Genomic DNA, 25826 nt, shown 5'->3' on the forward strand with positions numbered 1-25826 from the left:
TAATTAAATAGTTTTGTACAGTTGTACTTAAAATACATGTTGATGATTAAGTCTAAATTTCATAAATTCTATAATTATGTTTTCATTTATACTGTCAATCCAAACAGGCTATATATGTCTGTGTCTATACTTACAAACATATTTGTTTCAAATCATTGTCAAGCTTCATAGGAAACTAATTCATTCAAAGTTGTGGCTGTTAGTCTGTAAACCTTTGATTATCAGTTAATACAAGGTTTAACATAAATTATCTTATAAAGTAAACTTAACAGTTAATCTCTAGGCTATCCTAAAGCAAGTAGGATGTCTCTGTTAACAGATTATACCATTCAAGGTTTTGAGGGGTGACCGGGACACTGGTGACAATATGGCTGATTTTATTTGTTTGCCTATTGGTCTGAAATAAGCTCTATAAACATGCTTTATTAAATAATGCCACAGATATTGATTGGTGAGATTTAACATTATATATAGCTTTAAGAGAGAGATATGAGATATATTGAATACCTGTCTATGTTATGCCCCCTCCCACCCCTATATAATAATAGTCTAGGCCTTAAAATAAGTATCCTGTTATAAATAGGTCAGTCAATGAGTTGAATATTTTTAACCAAATTTTAAGAATTTTTGTAGTATGTAAGTATGTAAGTGTATATACCGGTACATAAATTATAAGATGGTTATAATTTATCAAGCTGTTAATGTCTGGAAAGAAAATGTGGAAGATTTAATTTATGAAGACATTAAACTAGCCAAACTTTTTTTTGTCATAACTTTTACTCTGAGAGTATGAATGAAGGCAGTGCATGATATGTATTAACATCTGTTTCTTATTTTTGTTTGATATGATTTTAAATACTTTTTTTATAGTTATTTTAATACTTGTACCTGTTTGAAACATGTTTATCTTCTAATATTGGTCATGTTATAAACATTGTTATGAACATTCCTAAATTGTGCAGATACAATTGAATTTATGCAATTCTCTTTGAAACGGTAATAATTGTTTGAGAATAAAACACAGATGAAGTAATTTCATATCTAAAGAAAGGAAATTAAAGGATTGTGTTTTCTTGTTGAAAGGTTATAATGTCCCTGCAGATTAGATTTGGGTTCGAAGATGGGTTCGTTTGTCCGTCTGTCTGTCACACTTTTCGGATCACAGTAACTGCTTTTCTAATTGAGCTAGCTAGATAGTTCAAACTTGGTGTAGTTTAGATAAGGGATCTCATGTCTTGACCCCTTCTGTCTTGAGAGTAGTAGGATTAATACTATAGTTTCAGCTAGCTGCTGTGAATCAGACTGGTACCGGTATTCAGTATCAGGTTTTTCTCGAAACAATGATTGATTATTGTTATTTATTACATTTCTGCCACACCCAACTACAATTAAGAGTATAATGCTCTGTCAACATGTCATGAAGGTGACATTGGACAAAAAAGAAAACAGAATAAACTCCTGTTATCCCCATGGTAAAAGAGGCATAAAAATGTCAGTGCTTATATTAACTGTATAAATGAATTTCCATGGGAGATCAAAATCTATGTTTGATTAATTTAATCAACAATTTTCGCAGTTATGTGAACTTTGTGTTGTTAAATTGGGCTGAGTATGTTTTTAAAATTAGCCATTATAGTATAACATTGTCTAATTATAGGCATTAATAAACAAACTAAGTTTACAAGATGTAATAAAGTGATCCTATTGTAGCTAAAAACAGTCATCAGAGATATCTCAACTTTTTTCGGGATGTTCTCGTTGCTACAATGTAGGTATAGCTGCTTTAGCTGCTTATTAGGTGAATGCCTTGACTGAGTTCGATGATGAGTTATTTCTGATTGACTCTACAGAGATGAGCAATTTGATTGGTTGATGCTTATTTTTGAGACACGATTACTATTATTCTTCCTAAGTGAGAGTGATGAAATTTGTTGTGTAGTTTCATTACATCAATACCTTGACTAAGTGCCATAATAATGAGCAGTTCTACTCAGGTTAAATAGATTTATTGAAGCAATTTGACTGGTCAAAACTTTTGTTTTCAGTAAAACTATGAGCCATGATAATGAAATAAAAAAATTATATGAAGAAATGGAATTCCAAATTAAATCAGAAAAAGAAAGAATAGTAGCAGAGGTAATAATATATTATTTATTGATTTTTTTTATGAAAGGGAGCCACAGTGAGTAAGGCACTAGGTCACTAATCAGGGGTCCGGAGTTAGATCCCAGTGTTGATTGAGAAAGTTCCTGTGGGATTTTCTTGTGTGGTTTCCTCTCGTTAGTGTCAATGTCTAGTCACTCGGATGAGACGAATTAACTGAGGCCTCTGTGTACTCTTAGGCATGCACATAAAAGAACCCATGACAATTGAAATTCAAAAAAAAGAGGAGGCCATAGTCCCGCTGTCCAGACAAAATTTTCCTCATAACCCACTGTATGGTGCATGCCCGTCTTCATTAGACCAGTCAGTGCAGAAAATTAGTATGTTAAAACCCATTCATTTCATTTTTACATCCATGTTTTTTAAACATTCAACACATCATAGGTTGGATGAAAACAGTCATGATATAACTGGAATGCCAAAAAGAAAATTCAAATTTGTTTCAATGGAAACATAATTTCTTTTAATCTTAATACTTTTAAAACCAAAGTCTGCCAGACTTTTAACATTTGGTCAACATTCTTTTATTGTTAAGCTTTTAGATTGTAATATATTTTTGTTTATAGGAAAGAGCTAGGGAGAAAAGTTTACGGTTGACTATGGAGCAAGAATTGTCCGACAAAGAAAGACAATATCAAGAAATGTTATCTAAGCAACAAGAGGTTAGGTTTTATTGGTGCTAATATGCTAAGGACTTTAAATTGAAGTTTTTTGGGGGGGTTCATTTAATGTTCCAACTATTCTATAGAATTTGTAATAGTTTCATTCTGATTAAAACACAGATTGTATTTCATTCAAAATTTCGTTTTACTTGTCTTTACTATACTAGAATCTGGAAGGGTTATTATATAGCCCATGTTCTGGTTGATGTGAGGGATTAGCCAATGATACGGTCTGTTGCAGCAAGTCCTTGGTATGCAATGCGCGGAACTGTGGGTATCCTATTAGAAACATCAACTCTGATTGGTTAATCAAATGTCTGATGTCATAGGGTCAAAAAGCCGCTCGTATGACCCCTGACGTGACTTCACAGTACAACTAGTCAGATTTTAATGTAGTAAAGGCCATAGAAAAAGTATAAAAAAAATGAAATATAGATCTGTATTTTAATCAGATTGTGATAGTTTTATATGGGGAATAATTCTTTGTTTACGTTGTTATAATTCTTCTGTTTGAAGTCAAATTGATTATAACAAATAATGTTGATTATGTGAGAATTTTGAGGAAAAAGTTTAAAAAAATATTAATTCTGCTCTAGATAGCTGTCTTTTAAAGTGGCTCAGTGATTACATGTAAGATGCAGGTTTACTAACCCAGGGGGGGTTCAGGGTTCGATCTCATTGTGTTTTCCAGCGTAGTTTTACCCTTGTCAGTGATGGAGGATGGCAGTCCTAGCAAGAAACAGTGTATAGTCATTCAGGTGGGAAAAAAACTGGGGTCCTTTGTACATGTTGGCTTGCAAGTAAAAGAACCCATCACATTTTGAATTCAGTGAAAAGTAGACCTGAAAATCCCCCATCTGGGATGAATTCCTCTCATAGCACACTACACTGTGTTTGTTCGCCTTCATTAGGCCAGTTGGTGCAGAAAAGAAAAACGTTAAAACCCATTCAGTTTCTTTCTTAGCGATAATTATTACAATTTTAAATTTCTCTTTCCCTAATGTCATTGATATTTACATAAAAAGGCAAGAAAGTTAAAATCCTCAATTAACATCAAGCATAATGATTGAAGAGTTTTAAGGATTCTAATTTGACATAAAAAAGGCCCGATTCTAGAAATTTGAAAATATTTATGTGCACCACTTGAAGCAGATTTAAAAAAAATATATTTTTGCAGATGGAAAAAAGATTAGAAGACATGAACATGATTGAAGCAGAAACAAAACAGGAAAATGAAAGATTATTAAAAGTAATATTTTATTTTATTATTTTGTAGGCAAAGAATTATGATTTCTGCATATGCCATGCTTTTTGTGCATGTTGTATATTTGTTTTTAAACTTCAACATGCAACAGGAGATATATTTTCGTCTCTTTTGTCCGTTGCCCATTGAAAATTCTCTTTGACTACTCTAAAGGTCAGGGATTTATGACCAGGCATGTCACGGTTAATGTCAATCAAGGTAGAAGCTAATTACTTTTAGTTAATCCATTATTGTTTAATTATGTTAATGTCTCTGGTGATAATCCTGTAGAGTATATGTTTTTATGTTAACACTTGAGCTTGTCCATTATTTAATAGTAGAATATAAAAAGGCTAATGTAGATTGATAGGCTAGTCATTAGGTCACCCAACTTGGTTGCAGCTAAGTGGTTCATCCACCGTGCTGTAAGTGTGATGTACATTGTATGTATTAAGATTATCATTTACCATACATGTAAGATATAAGTTCCAGTAATTAAAAGATTGAAGAACCATTCTAGTTATTGAAGAACCTAGCGGTTATAGATTGTTCATTGGGTCATAAGGATTTCGTAATTTTTCTATTGTACATTCCCCTGTTTATTTTAAAATGAATTAAATCTTGATATAACTTTTTAAAACTCGGTGGAATTGTTTCTTAGTTTATAGGGAAGAATCTTAAGGATCATAAATAAAGAAAGACTTTGCAGTTATTCTATTAACATTTATGAGATTTGTGGACACTGTATGATTTAAGAAGCTTTAGGATGTTATGAATTGTAATTTATATTATTGGTATCTACTATAGGAAAGAGAAGCATTAGAGAATATGTTATATGAATCACAAGAAAGTTTACAAGAATCTCAATCTTATATAAATCATCTGAGTTCACAGTTTAAAGATGATAAAAGACAAAGAGCCTTGTGAGTTATATTATTATCATTTTACATAAGTTTATAGTGGATATACCTTCTTTGTCAAAATGGATGCCAAAACATTTGGTAAAAATAGACATAAAGATATTGAAACTGCTTACTAAATATATGTTATTTATTATGAATCCTATGTCTAATGATATTTATTTACGTTATCTTTATAAAAATTACATAAAGCACAATATTTATATTATAATAGCATGAATGTCAAAGGGATTTAGATGACTTAGCTTCTGTGGGTGTTTCTTTGCCTGTCAACATATCTTGGAAATTAATATCGGTTGTCTATCTCATTGAAATGAAGAAGCTTAGTAATTTTCAATGATTTTTGATAGAATATCAATGATAATGAAAGTAAATTTATACCTCTATCATAGCACACACATTCATATTTATTTGCCAAGATTGGTTTCACTGTAACTTATGCACAATATTATTAATTCAATTTGTTTTATTGTGACGTTTTTTTTATCTATTGACATGTAGTTATTATAATATATAATAATAATAATAATAAAAACTTTAATGAGGCAACGTATTGAGTTTGCAAAAAAAAAACCCAATCTTTCATAGCTCTAGGTCCCTCCTAAGCTACAAAGACATATATACATGTAATATCAGGATAAATTCAAAATCATTTGAAATGCAATAGCATTTTAAAGTGGGAAGTTTGTGAGCATGAATTCCAACAAAATTTGCCAGTTTTTAATTTTTATGCACCCACATTTGGCGTGTGAATGTGATAGAGGCTTTAGTTTCTAACAGACATTTTCATAAATTTATAAATGTTTGAAAATATATTTATATTTGCATATTTCAGTGCTGCATTAAGATTATCTGAAGGTATAGCTTTAGAAAGAGAAAGTTTAGTCAAACAACTAGATGTTTTAAAGTAAGTTATATAAATATAATATCTCATAAATAAACAGCTATATGTTTTAAAGTAAGTTAAATAATACCTCATAAAACAACTAGATGTTTTAACGTAAGTTATATAATATCTCATAAAATAAATATTTTGTTGACTATTGATTCCAAACCCCATAAGTTGTTTCTGTCACCATTCTGGCCTTGCTATATTGACTGCCTGTATTTTAGACAAGTAATTGCAGCATTACTGCTCCTGTTCCTTTGTCACTGAAACATTGTAAATCTAATCTTTGAGAGGCATTTACTAACTGGATAGAGCAATACACAAAAACACATACTTATGGAAAATCAGCTACTTAATTTATGTGGGGGACGTTTCAAAGAGTATTCTCTCAACGTTATCAAGAAAAACTACAACAACACTTCATGAAACCATACAGGACAACAAGATGATCAAAGGGGGTTATTCTACACAAACTAATTAACACTAAGAAACGTCGCCCAAATAAATTAAGTAGCTGTTTTTTCATAAGTATGTGTTTTTGTGTATTGTAAATCTACATGACAAAGTTTTTGAGATTTTTGTTTTCAAACTTAAATTGTTGGTATTGTTTAGTAGTTGTGTCTTATTCCATGGATGCACATCAATTTGATGAAGAGTTATTGCTCGATATCCTGTCACTTAAACCTTGAAAGTGCCAACATTTTGAGAATTGTCTCAGACATTAAAAATTTGATAGACTCTATAAGAATTATTGCCTCTGAACAAAATGCTATCTTACCATAAACTAATTTGATCAATAATAGGAATCCCTTGCAAACTACAATATTGTGAAAGTTGAATCTCTAATAGGAATATTAGACCAAAAATGGTTCAATTCTATTTAGTACTTACAAATTAAAGATAACAACTGGATATGGTCAAAATAGATGCTACCCGACTTTCTTATTTTTAGTGAATGAAATATAAGCTTGACTAACTAAATGATATTATTGTAATATTTCTAGAGATGTAAATACCAAATTACGAGATGATCGGGATGAAGCTGAACAATGTGAAGCAAGGCGGGTATTATTTTGATTTCTGCTTCTTATATATATTATATATATTTGCATTATGACTTATAGTTAAATATATTATGCTATACTATATATAGAAATTCCCACGTAAATGTAATATATACTAATAGAGACACAATCTCTGCAATTTCCTCTTTTTTTATACACCATCATTGAAATGTGATCATACATTATCGTAACTCCTGTATGTCGGTTTAACAATTTTTATGTTCATGAGATGAATGACATGATTGTGTCTCCATAGTATTATTGTTACTGTATAGTTCTGTGCATTAATCAGCCTGCAAATTAAATGTCTGTATCCGCTTTATATTCTTATTAATATTGCCTTATATAAAAGTCTGCACATAGTTTTTTATATTTTTTTACACTTAACAAGGATACTGACTTAAGTACAGAATTAAACCAGGTATTAGATGAGCATAGTCAAATGTGATAAACTTGTTACCCTTAGATATATGTCAATGCCATTAATAAAACTTTGTTGATATTTTATATAATCACTGGATGAGACAGTGTATTTGCTAGTTTATTTAAAAATATGGTAGTCAAGACTGGATATTGTATTTACTATTAAATATTAGACTAAAGTAGAAGCCATTGAAATATAAATATACACATAATGTTTTTGACATTGACCTATATCTCGCCGATATTTATCATCTATTATATTGGAATGTTGTTGATCCTTTAGAATTATAGTCTAGTTAACTTCATGTGAGTGCGGTCAGGACCCTCCTGCATGCTAAAAGTTTGATGGAAAATTAATCTACACAATGAGTTAACTATCTGTTATACATGATGTACATATAAAACATATCAATGATCTTAAACCTTATTTTGGATGCTTACAGTGGAGTAATAGGTAGTGATCTGGTAAACTATTCATATTTATATTATTTATAACTTTATTAGCTTTATCAATTATTACTGCTAGCTATAATTTGATGTTTGATTTTTTTGCTAATTTTTATAGGAAGTTTCGCAAGGTAGAGTTTAGAAGCCCCTAGTAAATAGTATTCTCTGTATAAATTTAAATGGTGAAGGATTATTGCATGATTACACAAATTATATTAACTAAAGTAACATGTTACATGCATAAATCATACATAACTATATATATATATTAATGCATGTTCACAATGTTTATAAATGTTATAATATAACCTCTCCTCTCTTTATATGGTTCACTATCTCTTCAAGACTTTTACATGTTGAATAATTTATTTATAAAGGTTGATGTGTTTAGTTTTCATGCAGTTGAAATTTTATTCTCATTGAAATTCTTGTTCCAGTGGAAATTACCAAGAAAGATATTTCAATATTTTGTCATAATTCTTGGCTTTAAAACATCTATGGTTTAAAGAATTTTATTTGTGTCTGTTAACTATTTTTTTTTTATTTACAATATTTACTCTTTAAAGTAAACCGGTTTGATTTTTTCTTCTACGAAAGCACTTTTGTTCTATTGCTCAGATACAATATGTTTTTGATTTTTACTTTAATTTCGAGTTTTCTATTTTTCACAAAGGTTTAATTTCCTGGGTGAAAAGTGTTTAATTTCCTGGGTGAAAAGTGTTAAAATATAAAATGACTACCGGTACATGAAAGTGTTATATACTTGTGTTAAATAGGTTTATTAAACATCTGTTTCCAACGAGGTGATATCAAATATGTATTTGCCAATAGTGTTATTATGTACACTTTATATCAGTTTCATTCTAAGTGACAAATATAGCCTTGTCAATTATATAAAACACACTAAATTTACCCAAACACATGTGTTGTCTCAGTAACCAAAAGTTTATAAGGTACTCTACAAAAGTGTATCTGATGTAATTTTTCTGATGTAATTCAATCTTTGCCTTTTAGAAATCTGTGAAATGACTTGGTCTATGGATGTTTTTCTACAATGCAGGGGGATTTTCATATTTCCTCTAGAATCTAATTTATAATCACTGGGTTATAATTTATAACAAATCAAAATGAATAATGCTGTTGATTCAATTCCTGTGCAAAATTTGATTCATTGTATTTTAATTTACATATTTTATATAATAAGTTGGGAATAAGTAATGATTATTCACATACCAATCAACTCCATTATGTCTGTAATCAAAATTTTTAGAATGTCTGACTGCTGACACATGAACAGTCAAACAGAATTATTCTAATCAGCTTGTTATGAAATTGGTGTAAACTGTAAAGTATAATAAGTTATTATTAATAACACTGGCTCAAGTACATACCACTTTTATATGGTCATTTATTAAACTTTAAACACAGTCGTAGTGTAAGTTTAAATTTAGAAATAAAGATATATGAAAAACAAGTTAAAAATTTTCAAGCTTCATTCCCAATATGAGAAAGTTGTCAATAGTTAAATACCTTTCTTAATACTAGATACAATATATCTACTCTCTGTATTGCAATATTTGCAGAAATAGACTTTCAGAAATGATATGGCAATAAAAGGTGAATCCAGTGTATCTGTGTAGCAGTATATTGTTACTTGCCTAGTAGTAGTAAATACATTCTGACCCAGGAGATAAACAAAGTTAAAGTAAAAATCCATACTTTAGTGTTTACGATTTATTTTATTGTCCCCACCTTTTGGAGAAAGCAAGGAACTATTAATATGGGCTTGTCCATCTGTCTGTATATGTTACACTTCTTTAACAACAATAACACTGCTTCTAACTGATGTAGAATCTTCAAACACGGTATAGTTGTTCACTAGGTGAATGTCTTGACTGAATTCAACGATGAGCATTTTCTGCTTAGATTAAGTGTAAATAAAGAATTTGGATTCTACTTGAATGAAAGTGTTGTAACTGGACTAAGTTTGAGCATTTTCTGTTCAGGTTAAGCAGAGTTATAAGTAATGTGTTTGCTTGATGCTTTATATAAAGATAAATGTGCAAGTATTTAATGAATGTCATCTATTTATTTTTGGATTGAGGCAGGGGACATCTATGGACATCAGGTTCACTGTTGGTTTTAACATTGGTCTTATCTATACACAAATAAAACTTTAGTTTTTTTCTTTGATCAAGAGTACAAATGGCTTGAGAAAATGAGAATATGAATGTAATTTTTACGGGTATGTATGTGGAAACAAGTCTAGAGTATAAGAGAACAGGATGATGTAGAAATATTTGGTTAGGTCATGCACTCATTTAATCATTTAAATAACATTAGTTCATGATTTAGTTCTGTAGTTGTCAAGATGTATAACTAGAATTGTGTATAATTTTAGACATCAGAAAATGTTGCGAGACCAGAGGAAAAGGGAAGGAAAGGATCCATTCTCGCCAACTACTTCCCAGTTAGAAGGTTAGTACAATTATATATTTTTTTTGCTTTATCTATTAAAAAGGTAGTGATTGTATGAAATATGGTTTGAATCTACTGATATTCATTCCAGACCTGAGACCTAAAAATTAGAAAAATAACTAGAAGGAGTACTGACATGTTTCGGTACGTCAGGTCACACCCTGTCACATCCTATCACATCAACATTCAAGTTACACCATGAACTATTGAGTATAGTAACATCCAATACCTATTAAAGTGGAAAAACCTATATTTTGAACTCTTAATAAAACCAAACTTGTTGATATCAGTTGTTAGTAGACGTCAGGGTCATCATATGCAATGGTCAAGGGTCATTGAACTGTTAGGTCACCAGATAGTAGGTCAAAAGACGAAAAAAAATTCAAAGTGAAACCGGCTGCAAACTCTGTGAGAGTCCCTATGGGATTTGTCCAAAGATTCCAAAAATGAAAACCCGACCAAGATTAGTTGAGAAATAACCGACATATGGCTATTTATTGTCCTATCCGTAAAACTATTCTGGTTTGTCAAAATTGACCCAATTTATATTTAATAAATGTTCCACGGAGGTAAACAATATCTACGTTGGCAGAATATTTGCACCATGTACATTTTGGGCTTCAAACTGACTAAATTCCCTAAAAAAAAAACCACTTATGATAACAATACGTGTTTCGACTGAATGTATGATAGTCTGCATTTGTCTTTCAATTTTGAAGAAATTTGATACTCGATGGTCTGTACATGATAACTTTTAATTTACTTCTGTTAATACAATGCTTAATGCGGCGGTTATATCAAGCAGGTTTGATATAACCATGAGTTATTCCCAGAAATGTGTTAGATCCTGCCCTTGATCAAAACATATTTTTACGAAAATTGTTTTATATTGCTTGTGAATTTAAAAAAAAGAAAGAAAAGAAATCCAGTATAATTTGTTCAGTACATACCAGATACTTGTTTAAATTGTTGGTAGTGAACATTTAACACCTTTGGCTTTATCCTTATATGTCTGATGCTACATGTAAAATCCTGCACTTATTCGTTCGTTTTCATTTTGGGTGAAGCCTGTATCACTACAGGCCCGGGACAGTACAGCTCGCCCCCAGATCCATAACCCCATTTAATTTCATTTCAGTCACCAGACCCATTCACTTGATTTGATATATATGTTTGATGTTTATTGGTTGAAATATCTCTTTATATTCTGTGTATATTGAGTGTCTTGTGTAATTGAGCATGTGTGGTGCTGTCCTCCCACACAGACTATAAGGGTCTGCATATCCACAACTTGATTTTGTATTTGTTTTTAGATCCCACATGCAATCCGAAGGGAGTATGAAGACAATGGATGAAGAAAGTATAGATGATGATATAGAATGTGATGATGATGATGATCCTAGTTTATATATAACTCAACCTATAGATAATATAAATAATATAAATAATAAGAAATGTAAATATAAACGTAGTAGAAGACAAGATATATCCGATTCATGTAGTAGTGATCCAGAGAGTGAAGTAGCATTACATAGGTTAGTATGTTTTAACATATAGTTCATTACACAATTCCCTCCCATGCTACAAACACTTGACCAGGAGCAGCTGATCACAGGTTTAAATAATATTGATATTAAATATGAGCGCTCCTTCTAATTTATGTTTTTTTTTACTCAAATAAATACAGTGTGTCAACCCCTCATCTCTCTTTGTAAATTTGTAGGTTTTTTTTGAATTACCACCCCACATTGCCCTTGTGTCACCCTACAGTTGCCACCCACATTCCCCTTTTGTAACTCTCTGTAAATATTTATTGACTTCCAGTCCAAATTTATATTTCATACTTTCTGATGTTAAATGTAAAAGGGTATGATATGAAGTGATTTGAAGAAACTTGTCAGTTTACTTTGAATGTTTTTGAAACATATATGTACATTATACATCTTTTAATAGAACACATGTACATTATACATACATATGATGGTGTATATATATATATATAATATGTTCTTTAAATGGCATTTAGTAACTGGATAGAGTAACAACAAAACACATATTTATGGAAAACAGCTACTAATGTATTTAAGGAGATGTTTCGTAGAGTATTCTCTCAAAGTTATCAAGCCAATACAGTAAAACAGGTATGAGGCAAATATGTTGTTGTATTTTGTCTATACAGTAGAATCTGTATGAGCAGCCACTCCTATTCAGCGACATCTTCTTGTAAGCGGTCACAATAAATTCCCCCCGTAAAATTCTATTGTTTCATCTCTTTATTCAACGGTCACTCCTCTAACGTGGCCAGCGGTCACTATTTTACTAATAAATTTAACAAAACTACGCCCATTCAACGGCCATATTGTTGAATGATAGTGTAAGGGGTTTCCAGACAATACGGGGGGTTGGATGGCCGAATGGTTAGCACGTGCATGCTGTATCATAAAGCCTGTCATTGAGTCAACTGGCGTGGTTTCGAATCCCCGGTTGTACGTGACAAGGAGTAGGGTCGCCTGTCCAATCTCGTGGGTTTTCTCCGGGTCCTCCGGTTTCCTCCCACTGCAAAAGACCCATACGCGCAAGCGAATTATTGAAATGAAATTAAAAACCATATGTTAGTCCCGAAATGACCTAGTTTGTGTCGAGTGGACGTTAAACCCCATTTCTCTCTCTCTCTCTCCAGACAATACCCTGGGTTCACACTGTGAAAAGAATAAGAAAAGATATATAATTTCAGTTTGATTATTGTTCAATGGCAGATAAAGGGAAGAACAACTTTTAATATTACAATAATATTACAAAACATCAAAACATAAGGAACAAAATGATGAACCCTTAGGTTGTACGCAATGGATAACTATTTAATGACCCAATCTAACTGCTGCCACGCACAGAAGATATCTTACTCCTTAATATTCACATCAAGGTCATATGTACTTAAATGTACATGCCAGTGGGATGGGAGATGAACACACACTTTGAGATAAACCATGTACAGTATTAATGTTACACATTTTGAATAATGACACTAATTTATAATGTATTGTAAAATACTGAATAAAGTTATACAATCAATAAATGTGTTTTTATGTTTTGTTGGAATGCCATAGAAATAAACAAGAATTCTCCTGAATACTAAGATCACGGTTATCCTAGAATTACATGTAACTGATAAAAAGAGTAACTGAGTAACACCACTTATTAATAATATATATTGACAGTTATCAATAAGGCTATTGTTATTTATTTACTTCGCTATTGTACAGCTTTACCGCTAGGCCTATAAGGTTCCTTCTAGAAACGCACTCTGACGTCACACCTAACCCATGCCATGCGGTTACAGTTGGGCCAAGAAAAGAATGCATGAAAACATAATAACAGGACATATTCAAGCATGGAAACTATTCCAAAATATTCCCTGCTATCTTATGTCTTTCTCACATAATTTATAGACAATGGCTTTTAATATTTACCTGTGAAAAGAATAAGAAAAGATATATAATTTCAGTTTGATTATTGTTCAATGGCGGATAAAGGGAAGAACAACTTATAGCCAATGGAATTTCTCTATATGAAATATCCAATTGAATAGCCAATCAGAACAGGTTTTATGTTATACTATTCATAATTGAATAGAAACATAGTTGTCTCCCTTAGACCATGTCAACAATGAATCCTAAGAATTAAAGGACAATATTAATGAATTTAAAGGGACACATAATATTGATATGAAATTGAAAAAAAATTAATATCTTTTCAGTTTTTAACTTTTAAGTCACATTTTAGTCTACAAACTTCTGTAATCCTTATAATAGCATCTTGTCATTCTTCGTAACACCTCCGCTAATCCCGTGACTAGTAGTTAATTAACTGGACCCCCACTGATCAGGTAAAAAGAAATGTGAAAATAACAATAAACACGGGATTATCTGTTAATTAATCTTTTGTTTTATTAAAACGACTAACCTGATCATTGTTTTCACGCGTAACGACACATTATTTGATACTGATTGAATAAAATAAAGTACCGACTGAAGCCGAGTTTTGTCACGATCATCTAGTATCTCTTTTCCATTGCCACTTTGTTGTAAAACAGACGTTTTAGCGCCTCCTATAATATTACATACAGAGTTACATCCCCTGTAAATCGGTGACAAAATCAGCGATGTTTTTTTGTCCATGTGCTTTTTTTGATAAAATATAAAATTAATTCATCGAATGCATCACAAGGGTAGACAGTAGTATCGAAGGTTGGTACAAAATGACAAATTTACAGAAGTTATGTCCGAGACTTGAGTAAAGAATTTTCGTTCGGCACAAGATTTAGCGACGGTAAGATTTACCAATGCAAGTATTGATGTTTGTTTCCAATGCCCCCAAGCATTATTGATGTCAGCACAAAAGCACCAAGATTTTATTAAGAGGCCACTCCCGTTAAGCGGTCAGTCGTGAAAATTCCCTTGGGTGGCTGCTTAATACAGATTCTACTGTATATATTTGCCTCAGACCTGTTTTACTGTATTAGCTTGATAACGTTGAGAGAATACTCTATGAAACGTCGCCTTAAATACCCTAGTAGCTGTTTTCCATAAGTATGTGTTTTGTTGTTATATATATATAATTGAAATTAAAGATGGCAAAATAAAACTACATTTTTATGCCAACGTTTTCAATGCGATAGCAGCTCTTCAGGCATTTATTAAACATTTAATAAAAATTTAGTTTTCCATCTTTAATTTCAATTATATATTACCAAATAGCAGCTTTAATTAACTATTCTACTACTATATATATATATATATATATATATTTACTAGATCAGCTGTGATGGCTTTTAATAGTGTAGAGGAACTAGCACCTGATGATCGAGCTTCTAGTGTAGTCAGGTTTCTATATAATACTACTACTGATCATAGATCAAACAGCATGATAACATTATATTATCTCTATGGTGCTACTTCTCCTCCTCCTCCTTTGTAGTATATACCTTCTGGGCTCAATTGCCTCATTGCACAATGCATGGCGTATGACTGACTTCATTAGCCCGGATGCAACAGAAAAGTAGGATGTTAAACCCCATTTCATTCATTCAATATTATGTACCTACCTGTGTAGCACATCATTTATCAATGTTTTTCCCACATTTTCATGTCGACATATATTGTTGTTGTCCCTGTGCTTTGGGCGTCCATCCACAATTGTTATCCGATTTTGACAAAACTTGAAGTATAGGTTTATCTCCCAACGATCTCGGTCCTTTCGATATTGGCATATATCGGACCATAACTTTATGGATAAAGGCCCATGACTGTACGAAAAATCACGTTTTTAGCTTGTCACAATTTTTTATCACTGTTACACCCTAATGACATTTGAATTTGAATTTCGTGAAAATCAGACCAAAACTGTCCGACAAAATGGCAGCTCCTCGTATTCAAATAGTGTAAAACTATGTAATACCATGGTTGTGGACCCTCTAGAGGTCACAATTTGTATCCAATTTTGATGAAACTTAAAATATATGTTTATATTTAAAAAATCTTGGTTCCTTTTGATATTGTCATACATCAGACCATAACATCCTGGATTATGCCCCTGATGGTGCAAACTTTTTTTAGCTTGTTCTCTGTCCATCTCCTGCAAAATTCTGGTGTATCTTGCATGGCAACTGCTTGTTGTTATCGTTATTAATTCTCCCAAGCTTAGCTATTACCCCAAACTTTACATACCTGTAAGTGAGAGCATTTTGTGGTTTCCTAATCAATGTGGTATTGTTGTCATCACCCCAGTTTGTCTGTCGGTCAGTCCAACATCAGTAGTTGCTAGTGTTTCCAGAGGCCAGATTTATCATCTGATTTATACACAGTATAATGTTCATAAGACGAAAAACCCTATTTCAGATAATTACTGATAGAGTTGAAAAAATCCTGTGGATGCGCACTAGAGGCAAAAGTTGACTTGAAATTTATATTAGTATTTATGTTCATGAGAAGAAGAGGAGAAGAATCCTATTTGTCATGGATCATACATAGTCCGCTTGATCACAATACAGCAGGCCTTAGTGTGTACAGGCCTTTAGTTATAAAATCTTTTGACACTCTCTAAGATAAATAGATTTAATATTTTAGAAAAAAAATCCCAGTTATCGGACTCATTTTTAAGGTAACCTGGAGAACAGACCAGCTAGTGCCGTAGTGGGTGCATATTTGGTTATTTTATAACCTATATTTTTATGGAAAAAAAACAAAAAAATACAATTTATGGGACTATATATGTATAGTATCTGCCATTTTATTTTTATTGCATCTTCTTTACTACATGGTTAATTCTCACAGTTATATCAAAATTTATATATAAACATGATTTTAAATGGTCAACAGGATCAATTCAAGCTTTGTTGTATCTGAATATTCTTCCACTGGTTTGTACTGGTTTTATAGTAAACAGATGTCTAGATTTGTAATATCACCAGGTTTAATTATGTTGGTTCTTTCCCACTTTTTAGAGCTGTGTGCTGATGTGTGTGAAAGTTGTGAACCCTTGCCCTTGACTAGTTATTCTGAACTAATTACTTCCCTTTGGTAACACTTGCCTTTGAATGTTATTTGAGGCATTTAGGCCATACTCCCCGCAGTGTTTCGTTTAATTAGAGCTAATCCCACTACTCACTGCTGTACAGAGTGCACATTCTTGTTCTAAATTATGACTGGTCAATAGTCTGATTAACAACCAATTAACCAGTGCATAGCAGAATATTGCAGAAAAACTAATTGTGTGACAAACAAGGCTATCAACTGTCAGCACGATTTTTAAACTGTGTATATCATGTAAACAATATTGTTTTGAGACGAGCAACACTTTCACCGCTTTTAATACCTTAAATCACTGTCCAAAGTTTTAGGAAAGGCCCCAGATTAAAAGAAGGGCTGTCATGTTGCTGTGCTTTTGGATAGATTTGATTGAACGGGAAGAATAGACACACTCCCTCAAAAGCGCAAGTATCAGAAGCTAATCCAGCAATGGCCAGAGAGGGATTTCTCGGGCCATTGCTTCAGGAATATGCATTTAGGCATGCCTTAGACTACAATATTGTGACATCTTCAATTATGTTTAGTACTTGATGAATTGAAACACAAGCTGGCACCACCTATAATTTTAGCTGAAATCTTTTGATGGGCCCTTTTGAATGAATCCAAGCCATTTTAATGCAATTATCAATAGTTGTTATTTTAATTTTTTTCTTAATTAGATGATAAGTTATTAATTTGAGTACATTTTAGTATGGATTAAGCTGTTGAAAATTAATATTGTTTGAAAAATGTAAATTGTAATGAGTGACCTTATTTCACTTATTGTTATAGATTGTGCATGAGATTTAAACATAGCCAACATTTAACACATGCACTGTGTTTCAGATCATGGGCTCATCTAAGAAATCAAAATCCAAGCAATGATCTACTTAGAAAAATGCTTAATACTGCAAAATGCATGCCCTATCTCTTTGAATATCATTTGAATACTATATAGAGTCATATTTTTTTAAAAACAAAGTTATTTGTACCACATAAAATGGAAAATTATTATGTTACCAATATATGGAATAGGTGAGTAAATTTAAAGGTGAATTTAATAAATATGTACAATAGGATCTCACTTTGTTCACTTACATTATCACCAGTTTATAATAAAATGATGATTACATCGTTATCTATTGTAGTCAGTCATTGGGTAATGAATTAGCAAGAGTACGAGATCAACCAGTAGGAGCAGCTGATGCAAGTAATTATATGGATACAGTAGATGTAAGTATTCATTAGCTGTATATAATTACCTAAACTAGCAAAAAAATGGTTGTAGGGGAACCGAGAAACACTAATTATGTGCCCACAGTAGTCTGACAACTGTCAGTAGATACAATACAGAAGGACTGTTTTAAAACTTGGAGGGGGGCATAAGGAAGATTATCAATGCATGTAGTTTAGATCATAAGATCTATTATTTAGTCAAGTCAAAGTGTACCAAATTATGTTAGACTTGAGATGGCCTAGTTTGTGCCCAGTGGACATTCACTCCCCCCCCCCTCTCTCTCTCTGGCACTGGCATTCAAATTGCACCATTTGTAATCAAAATAGTGTCTTCAGTCCTTGTTTCTTGAATATTTTGTTTATCTAGTAAGTTAGCTGATCTCGGTTTAAATTAAGCCCTACATACCAATATTTATATGTTTATTTGATTGTTAACGTTTTCTGTATTTTCAGTTTGTAAAACCCAAAGGACCAGAAAGAATATTTAAAGTAGTGTTTGTTGGGGATTCTGGTGTGGGCAAAAGTAGTTTTATTCATCGATTCTGTAATGACACATTTAAAGGAACATTTGCAGCTACAATAGGTATTAACCAAGTTTTGTTTTTACAGTATTATATGTTTTATCATGGACTATATAGTTGATGCGTCGCTCAGTAATTGCATGGAATTGTGACTTGTTTATTTCCAGTTCTGATTTGTGAAAATGACTTCAATGGATTCTATTAACACATAGCATGGTTACCGTTAGGGGCAAATTTAGACTTTTTATTATCAAGCGTCCACCTGTATATTCGTTAATGTGCACGTAAAAGAACTCTTGACAGTTGGAATTCAAAGAAGAGTAGGCTGATATGCCACTGTCCAAGCATAATTTCCCTCATGGTGTATACCTGTTTTCATTAGCATGGTTGATGCAGAGAAAAAATACGATACATACCATTTCATATGCTCCCTCAAAATTGAGAAATATAATTTGATCAGGAACTGAACATTTAACTTTATTCTATAAATAAACAGAGGTTTAATATGGACCTGTTTACCTGCCTTATGTTTATAAAGATATAAAACAATAATTTGTTATTAATAGGTGTAGATTTCCAGATTAAAACAGTAGAACAAGATGGTCATATTATAGCTTTACAACTGTGGGATACAGCTGGACAAGAAAGGTAAAATCACTTCATTTCATTTTCAGTTCATAGCCTATTGTCTAGTCTGGCTAAATCCGCAAGGCATGTGAACATTCCTTGGGTGCATAATATGTTAGCTGAGAAACCAAGTGTCCTATTAACTTAATAACTTGATGAGCCTTTTATGATTTAAAACCAAGCTCCTGAATAGTACATGTTATGCCCCACACTGGATGAAAATACTTTCACCCTTAAATTTAATACACACTTAGGTTATTAACCCAGTGCAAATGGATGAAAGGTCCTCTGTGTATGTTATAAACATATACCGTAACCCGAGAAATAACAGCTACAATAATGGTTACAAAGGGTTAACAATGTAGGTTATTTAAATATCTGAATGTTTGTAACCTGCAAAAAACACTATACTATTTTATATTCAGATTTCGAAGTATAACTAAACAGTATTTTCGTAAAGCTGATGGTGTTGTTATAATGTATGATGTAACATGTGAATCAACTTTTACTAATATTAGAAACTGGATGATCAGTGTGGAGGTAAGTACAATCACCAAGAGAGGATTAATAGAATATATTTTATTTAGACATCAGATCTCTTTCTATAGTTTGAAAATAATTTCCATGGTTCATTGTTAGATATATTGTTCAACGATTTGAGCAGTGCAGGGTCCAAGGTGGAGACAACATCAAGTTTGTCATGAGGTTTGCCTGATTACCCGAGAATTTGATAAAATCAGCAGCTCTGATAACAATATTTCTGCTCATTTAGGTACATACATGTATAGGATTTGAGTTGAGTTAGGTTAAAATGGTGGCTATGCTTTTGTTTCTTCAACGTTATTTTGATAAATGTAGGAGAAAGAAAATATGCTCTGCGCAAGATTGGGAGGGTCTGGATAAGTGCTGTGTTGCCACCCTTGACTGTCAATGCAGTTGTAAAACCCAAACTCCCTTTACCCATTAACCCTAATAATAATAAAAAAAGTAACCATCTTTTGAAAATATTGACCTAGTCAATGTTATAAGTGAATCTATATGAATATTGGATGTATATTAAACAGGAAGGAGTAGACGATGGTACAGTATTAGTTCTTGTTGGTAATAAAACAGATTTAATAGATCAACAAAATAGTGGTGTTGTAAAAACTAAAGATGGCAACAAGTTAGCTGATGTAAGTTACTGTTATTGTCATCCACAATTGCAATACCTTATTCTATTTTGATTGAAATCAAAATTGTTGTTGTATTATTTTAGTATCTAATAAAAAGTGATGTCTGTTAAAGTGCATGAAAGATACATAAGTTATAACAGTATATATATATATATATATATTTGTAGGAGTATGGTGCCTTGTTTTATGAAACTAGTGCTAAATCTGGATCAGGTATAGAAGAGACTATTGATGGTCTTTCAAGGTAACTATTATACACCACGTTTCCCTCTTATTTATTAAAACTCCACCTTGATTTACTGTCTGGGCTGTTTGAAATTATAAATTGGATGTGTGCTCTTAAATAGTAAATTTGACATAAATATTTCTTTCAGTTATGTTCATTAACCCTTCAGCACTGAACCGTCCCATAGCAGGTCCAAAACCGGCTAAATCATGTTAATAGCTGTGTATCTCTAAGAATTGATTCTCCAAATTGCTTATTTTGGTTATGTTACCTCAGATATAGAAATTAGGAACTTTTGTTTATGTGCAATGAGCGACATAATCAGTGTGAAATCCACACCATTATGAGCTCATATATAGGGGGCCTAGCTATTGGCAAGTCAGTTTGGAAACGTTTTACCAATTCAAATAAACATAATAATTTGTATTTCTAGGGTTCTTTATAACACAGCATTAACCAGTTTTATTCATTAGATATATCGGAGACCTTTTAGTCAGTGTATTGTTGACTTTTTCGCAGATTTGGTTGAAAGAATGTATTTTTACTTAGCTAAATCTCCATTGTGTACTGTAATTTAATCAGGGATTTAAGTTCCTATAAAGTTAAAACAGAAAAAACACCCACTCCTGTGAGATATGTCTGCCAGACAGAATAATGATGTAAATGTCAATGAGAAAATACTGACATGTATTTTATTATTTTATTTATTTCTAATCTGATTAAAATACAGATCTATATTTCGTTTCGTTTTTTATACTTTTAAAAGCCTGGCCAGTTGTAGTGGGAGGTTGCTTCAGGGGGGTCATTCAGGCCACTTTTGACCCTATGACATGAGAAATTTGATTAACCAATCAGCGTGGATGTTTTTATTGGCATACTCACAGCTCCATCAACCGGAAGTGGGTTATATAACAACTCTTCCAGGTCCTTGTGTAGTAAAGACAAGTAAAACGAAAATTTGATCTATAAAAAACGAAACGAAATAGGATCTGTGTTTTAATCAGATTGATTGATTTCTATTTAGTTTATTACAAGAGAAAGAAGACAAGGCTATGGAAGCTGCTCTACGATTGGATGAATTTGTTGTTAAGAAGAAAGGATGCTGTAAATAGATTTAAAAACTATCTGGATCTACTGTCATAAACAACTTCACTTCATACCTGTAGTTCTCTAGCGAACACAACTTCTACTTAGGGTTGCATTGATACCAAGAGCTTCAATACAATGTACATCGTGATTCATAGGCCTACTTCAAAATATGATTTATATATCACAATGTAAAAAATGGCATTAGAATTATTGTATTACACTCCAGTTTACAGAATGAGTAATATCATGACTATCATCATAAAACTTACATACATTGTCTTGATCTTTTGTATTTTCAATTTCTATCTTGTTCTAAAAGTATGATCTGATTTTATTCATTATCATCTGGATCCAGCTGTTCAAAAGTAGGGAATCAGTTTTTTTGCCAGTTAATATTCAGATTTATCACTTATGACTGTGCAAACTTTGACTGGATTTTGAAAATATCTTCATTCATTCATCAAATTTCAGTGCAGCCCTATTTTTTTCACCAATGTAGATGAAATATATGTGCTATTTTGAAGATGAATAAAACTAGTAACAAGACGCCCATTACAATGACTCCACAAGTGATATTCAAGTCAAATGTTGAAACTAGTTTCCATATAGTTTATATACTACAAGTAATAGGTTTACTACAACTGGTGTGGGATTATATTGTAAATTAAAATTACTCTGGGCCCTGTTTCTCGAAATCTTAACTAAAGATAAAATCCAAATTTTAGTAGATACTTCAATTTTGATTGGCTAATCACTAAAATCAATCTAATATTATCCAATCAAATTACTAAAATTTGGATTTTATCTTAGTTAAAATTACGTGAAACAGGCCCCAGATACTAAATGCTTTAAATACATGCAACAAAATGTTGATCTGTTTTCAAGAAAAAGAATAAGTGGCTGTAGTAATATATATTACCATCAAAGATTAATATATATTAACCTACCAGATTTGTTTGTTCTTGCATTGTTACATGGGCTAACAGATTGTTCCATTACAAATACATTTAATAATGCAATCACACACTGTTATAAACTATATGAAAACCAGCCATTCCACTAATTACATTACCCAGTGCAATATGTAGTATAATTATCATTTTATTTATTATATATAGACCTGTACAAATTGTAATATAAAACCCAAAAACTTTATTTAAATGATTTTATTGTATCTTTTTTATACATTTCCCAATAAACTTAACAGGGTATGAGGTATGGCTTATCTTTCTATAACACCTGATACCACTTCTGATATAAGTTCTTATAGCTAACAAGTTTTACACTGACATTTATATGTACTTCTTACCACAAACTATGATTAGCAATATTTTGTATATTTTACATTATGAAGCTTATTGTTAAAGATGCATTATGTAAGATTTAAATAAAGAGCTGATAGTTTTTGCTATAATAGTTTAAAAATAGATATTAAAATTTTTGAGTGAAGTTTTGAATGTTTTGACAAGATGTAGTGTAGTTTATTTATTATCATAGCAACGGTCTCGATTATCCATTTCATTGTTAAATCTCATTGGTGTTCTAATCCATTTAGATCTTGGCCATCTGATGGTCTAGAAAGATGACTATATAATAGTTTATTTACCATTTGAAGCCAAAATAAAGATCTGCTACAGGCAGATTTGGGTTTACATAATGCATCTTTAAGGGAGGGAGGGGCCTGAATGTTCTACAGTATTGTGCTATCGTAGTTGGTCTATTAACTACACAAACTGTTATGGTATCTCTAGGATTTCTCCATTTCTTTGTACTGTGCAAATAGAAGGATATTAAATATTGTCTAGGTACATATACCCCGGGTTCGCTTTTTGTTGTTGTCGCACATGTATCAGACTGTAACTTCATGGATTATGGCCCCTGATTTATGAAAAATCACATTATTAGCTTGTGGACCCTATAGAGGTCACAATTTTTATCTGATTTTGTTGAAATATGAAATATAAGTTTATAAGCCAAAGATCTTGGTTCCGTTCGATATTCGCGCATATCGGACTGTAACTTCCTGAATTATATGGCCCCTGATTGTATGAAAAACCACGTTTTTTAGCTTGTTGACCCTATGGAGGTCACAATTTCATTACGGTTGAGTTCGAATTTCGTGAAAATCGGACCAAAACTGCCAGACAAAATGTCTGCCCCTCGAACGCAAACAGTGTAAAAATATGGTATATCAAGGTTGTGGACCCTCTAGACTAGAGCTCACAATTTTGATGAAACTTGAAATATATGTTTATAACCCAAAGATCTTGGATCCTTTCGATATTTGCGCATATTGGATCGTAACTTCCTGAATCGTGGCTGTTGACTGTACGAAAAATCGCATTTTTAGCTTGTTGTCCCTCTAGAGGTCACAATTATTATCCGATTTAAAAAAACGTGTGAATATATCATCGTTACACCTGTCAATATTCACACATATCTGATCGTACCTTCCTGGATTATGGCCCTGAATGTTACGAAAAAACCCTTTTAGTTTAGCTTGTTCTCTATCCATCTCTTGAAAAATGTGGGTGTATCCTGCCTGGCAGCCGCTGGTTATTCAATTTTGGCATTTCTAACTGTTTAAGACTTTCACCATGAAAATTGAAATTTATTGTATCTTTTGGGGTACAAAATTAATCCAAAAATATATTTAAAGCTGCTGATGCTGATTGTCATTTGCATTTTTCTGAAAATATCTTATTTTCATATCGTTATCCACCGGGCGATTTACAATGCAAATATGATGAACATGTAAAAATGACTATACTTTTAATTAGAATATAACCATATGGTGACTAAATAAGTTATGAGTTACAATAATATTTGCATATATTACTGTTAGTATGATTTAATAATTTGTTTTTAAATCAACATTTGTATATGCCCACATATTAAATTGCTGTCACCCCTCTCGGTCAGTCGTCCACAATGCTTAATAGCACCCATATATCATTATGAAATTGATGTGGGTTGTATATATTTCATTAAAAAGGAGACTAACTAATAAAATCCAGTTATTCCCATCTGTTACATTTTGTGTAGGCTGCAATTATTAATATTTCTGAAATGTATATAAATGGTCTGTACTATTAAGAAGAATCTTATAGATTTTCAAGATTTGTATATGCCCACATTGAAATTGAAATGTGGTTTTATATTGTATTTTCCCTGTTCTACCGTCTTTCTGAAATCTGTATTGATGTCTGTCCTATTGGAAAGAGGAACCCTTTTTAACGATATTGGTAACGTACAGAATAACTCCCCCTTGTAATGAAATCCTGTTGTTAGTAACCCAGGCCCGTAGCCAGATTGCTAGCTTCGGGAGGGCAGTGAAGTTTTTAGGGGGGCCACACCTTGCACAGTCTACAGTACGTATGTTAGAGCTATGGTTGGCCATTTTTTTTTTGGGCCCCCCCCCTTGCCCCACTCTGGCTACAGGCCTTTTAGTAACATAGCCACTTCATTTATGATGCAACCTTTCTGAAATTCATATTGTCTATCCTGTTGAAAGGAATACCCTTTGATTTTCAACAATAAACAATATTTATTATGAAATATCATTAGCTTAAAAACATGAAATACACCAGACAATGTATTAGTGTATAGTCTTCCAAATTATATAAATATATACATAGTTTGTTTTTATAATTAATATTATGGTCTATTTACATCTTTGTTCTATTATATTTTTACAGATGACTGTTAATCTTTCAAAGTTTAAATAAAATTTATCAGAACTTTATATGATTGTATTGTTGTTTAGAACTTGAAATAATAATCTATTCGAATCAGAAAAGCTGTTTGAAACTACATGTAGATCACATTAAGGTCATAGGTTTGTGGTGCAGGACAGATGGATGGCTGTTTGTTGTCCCATCTAAATGACAAGATGCATCATCTCCCCACTAGGCCCTCACTCCTTCACCACTGACCTGGGCAAACCAGAAAAATCTTGAGGCACTTTTTTGCTCAACACGTGGATCAAACCCAAGATTTTATGCTTTAAAAGTGTGCTAGCCCTGAACACACTGAGCCACCCACCTAAAAGAAATCATGACAGATTCAATCCAATGAAATCATAGCACACTGCCTGT

At 32.1% G+C, this 25826-nt stretch overlaps 1 protein-coding gene across 2 annotated transcripts in view; it reads left to right on the plus strand.

Annotated features, from left to right (window-relative positions):
- LOC126823272 (EF-hand calcium-binding domain-containing protein 4B) overlaps positions 1-25474 on the plus strand; it is a 46202-nt gene extending 20728 nt beyond the window's left edge. For both annotated transcript variants that reach the window (XM_056101590.1, XM_050551999.2), the window contains 17 exons: positions 2046-2136; positions 2730-2825; positions 4003-4074; positions 4876-4991; positions 5824-5895; positions 6882-6938; positions 7808-7829; positions 10213-10289; positions 11603-11824; positions 15104-15172; positions 18004-18088; positions 18545-18674; positions 19179-19260; positions 19665-19779; positions 20304-20414; positions 20582-20658; positions 21665-25474. In XM_056101590.1, the coding sequence (XP_055957565.1) occupies positions 2046-2136; positions 2730-2825; positions 4003-4074; positions 4876-4991; positions 5824-5895; positions 6882-6938; positions 7808-7829; positions 10213-10289; positions 11603-11824; positions 15104-15172; positions 18004-18088; positions 18545-18674; positions 19179-19260; positions 19665-19779; positions 20304-20414; positions 20582-20658; positions 21665-21752 (1582 nt within the window). In that variant the 3' untranslated portion in view covers positions 21753-25474. The remainder of the gene's footprint in view (positions 1-2045; positions 2137-2729; positions 2826-4002; positions 4075-4875; positions 4992-5823; positions 5896-6881; positions 6939-7807; positions 7830-10212; positions 10290-11602; positions 11825-15103; positions 15173-18003; positions 18089-18544; positions 18675-19178; positions 19261-19664; positions 19780-20303; positions 20415-20581; positions 20659-21664) is intronic.
- Positions 25475-25826: the final 352 nt, after the last annotated feature.

The sequence above is a fragment of the Patella vulgata genome, chromosome 6 (genome assembly GCF_932274485.2).
Source record: "Patella vulgata chromosome 6, xgPatVulg1.2, whole genome shotgun sequence".
Classification (NCBI taxonomy): domain Eukaryota; kingdom Metazoa; phylum Mollusca; class Gastropoda; family Patellidae; genus Patella; species Patella vulgata.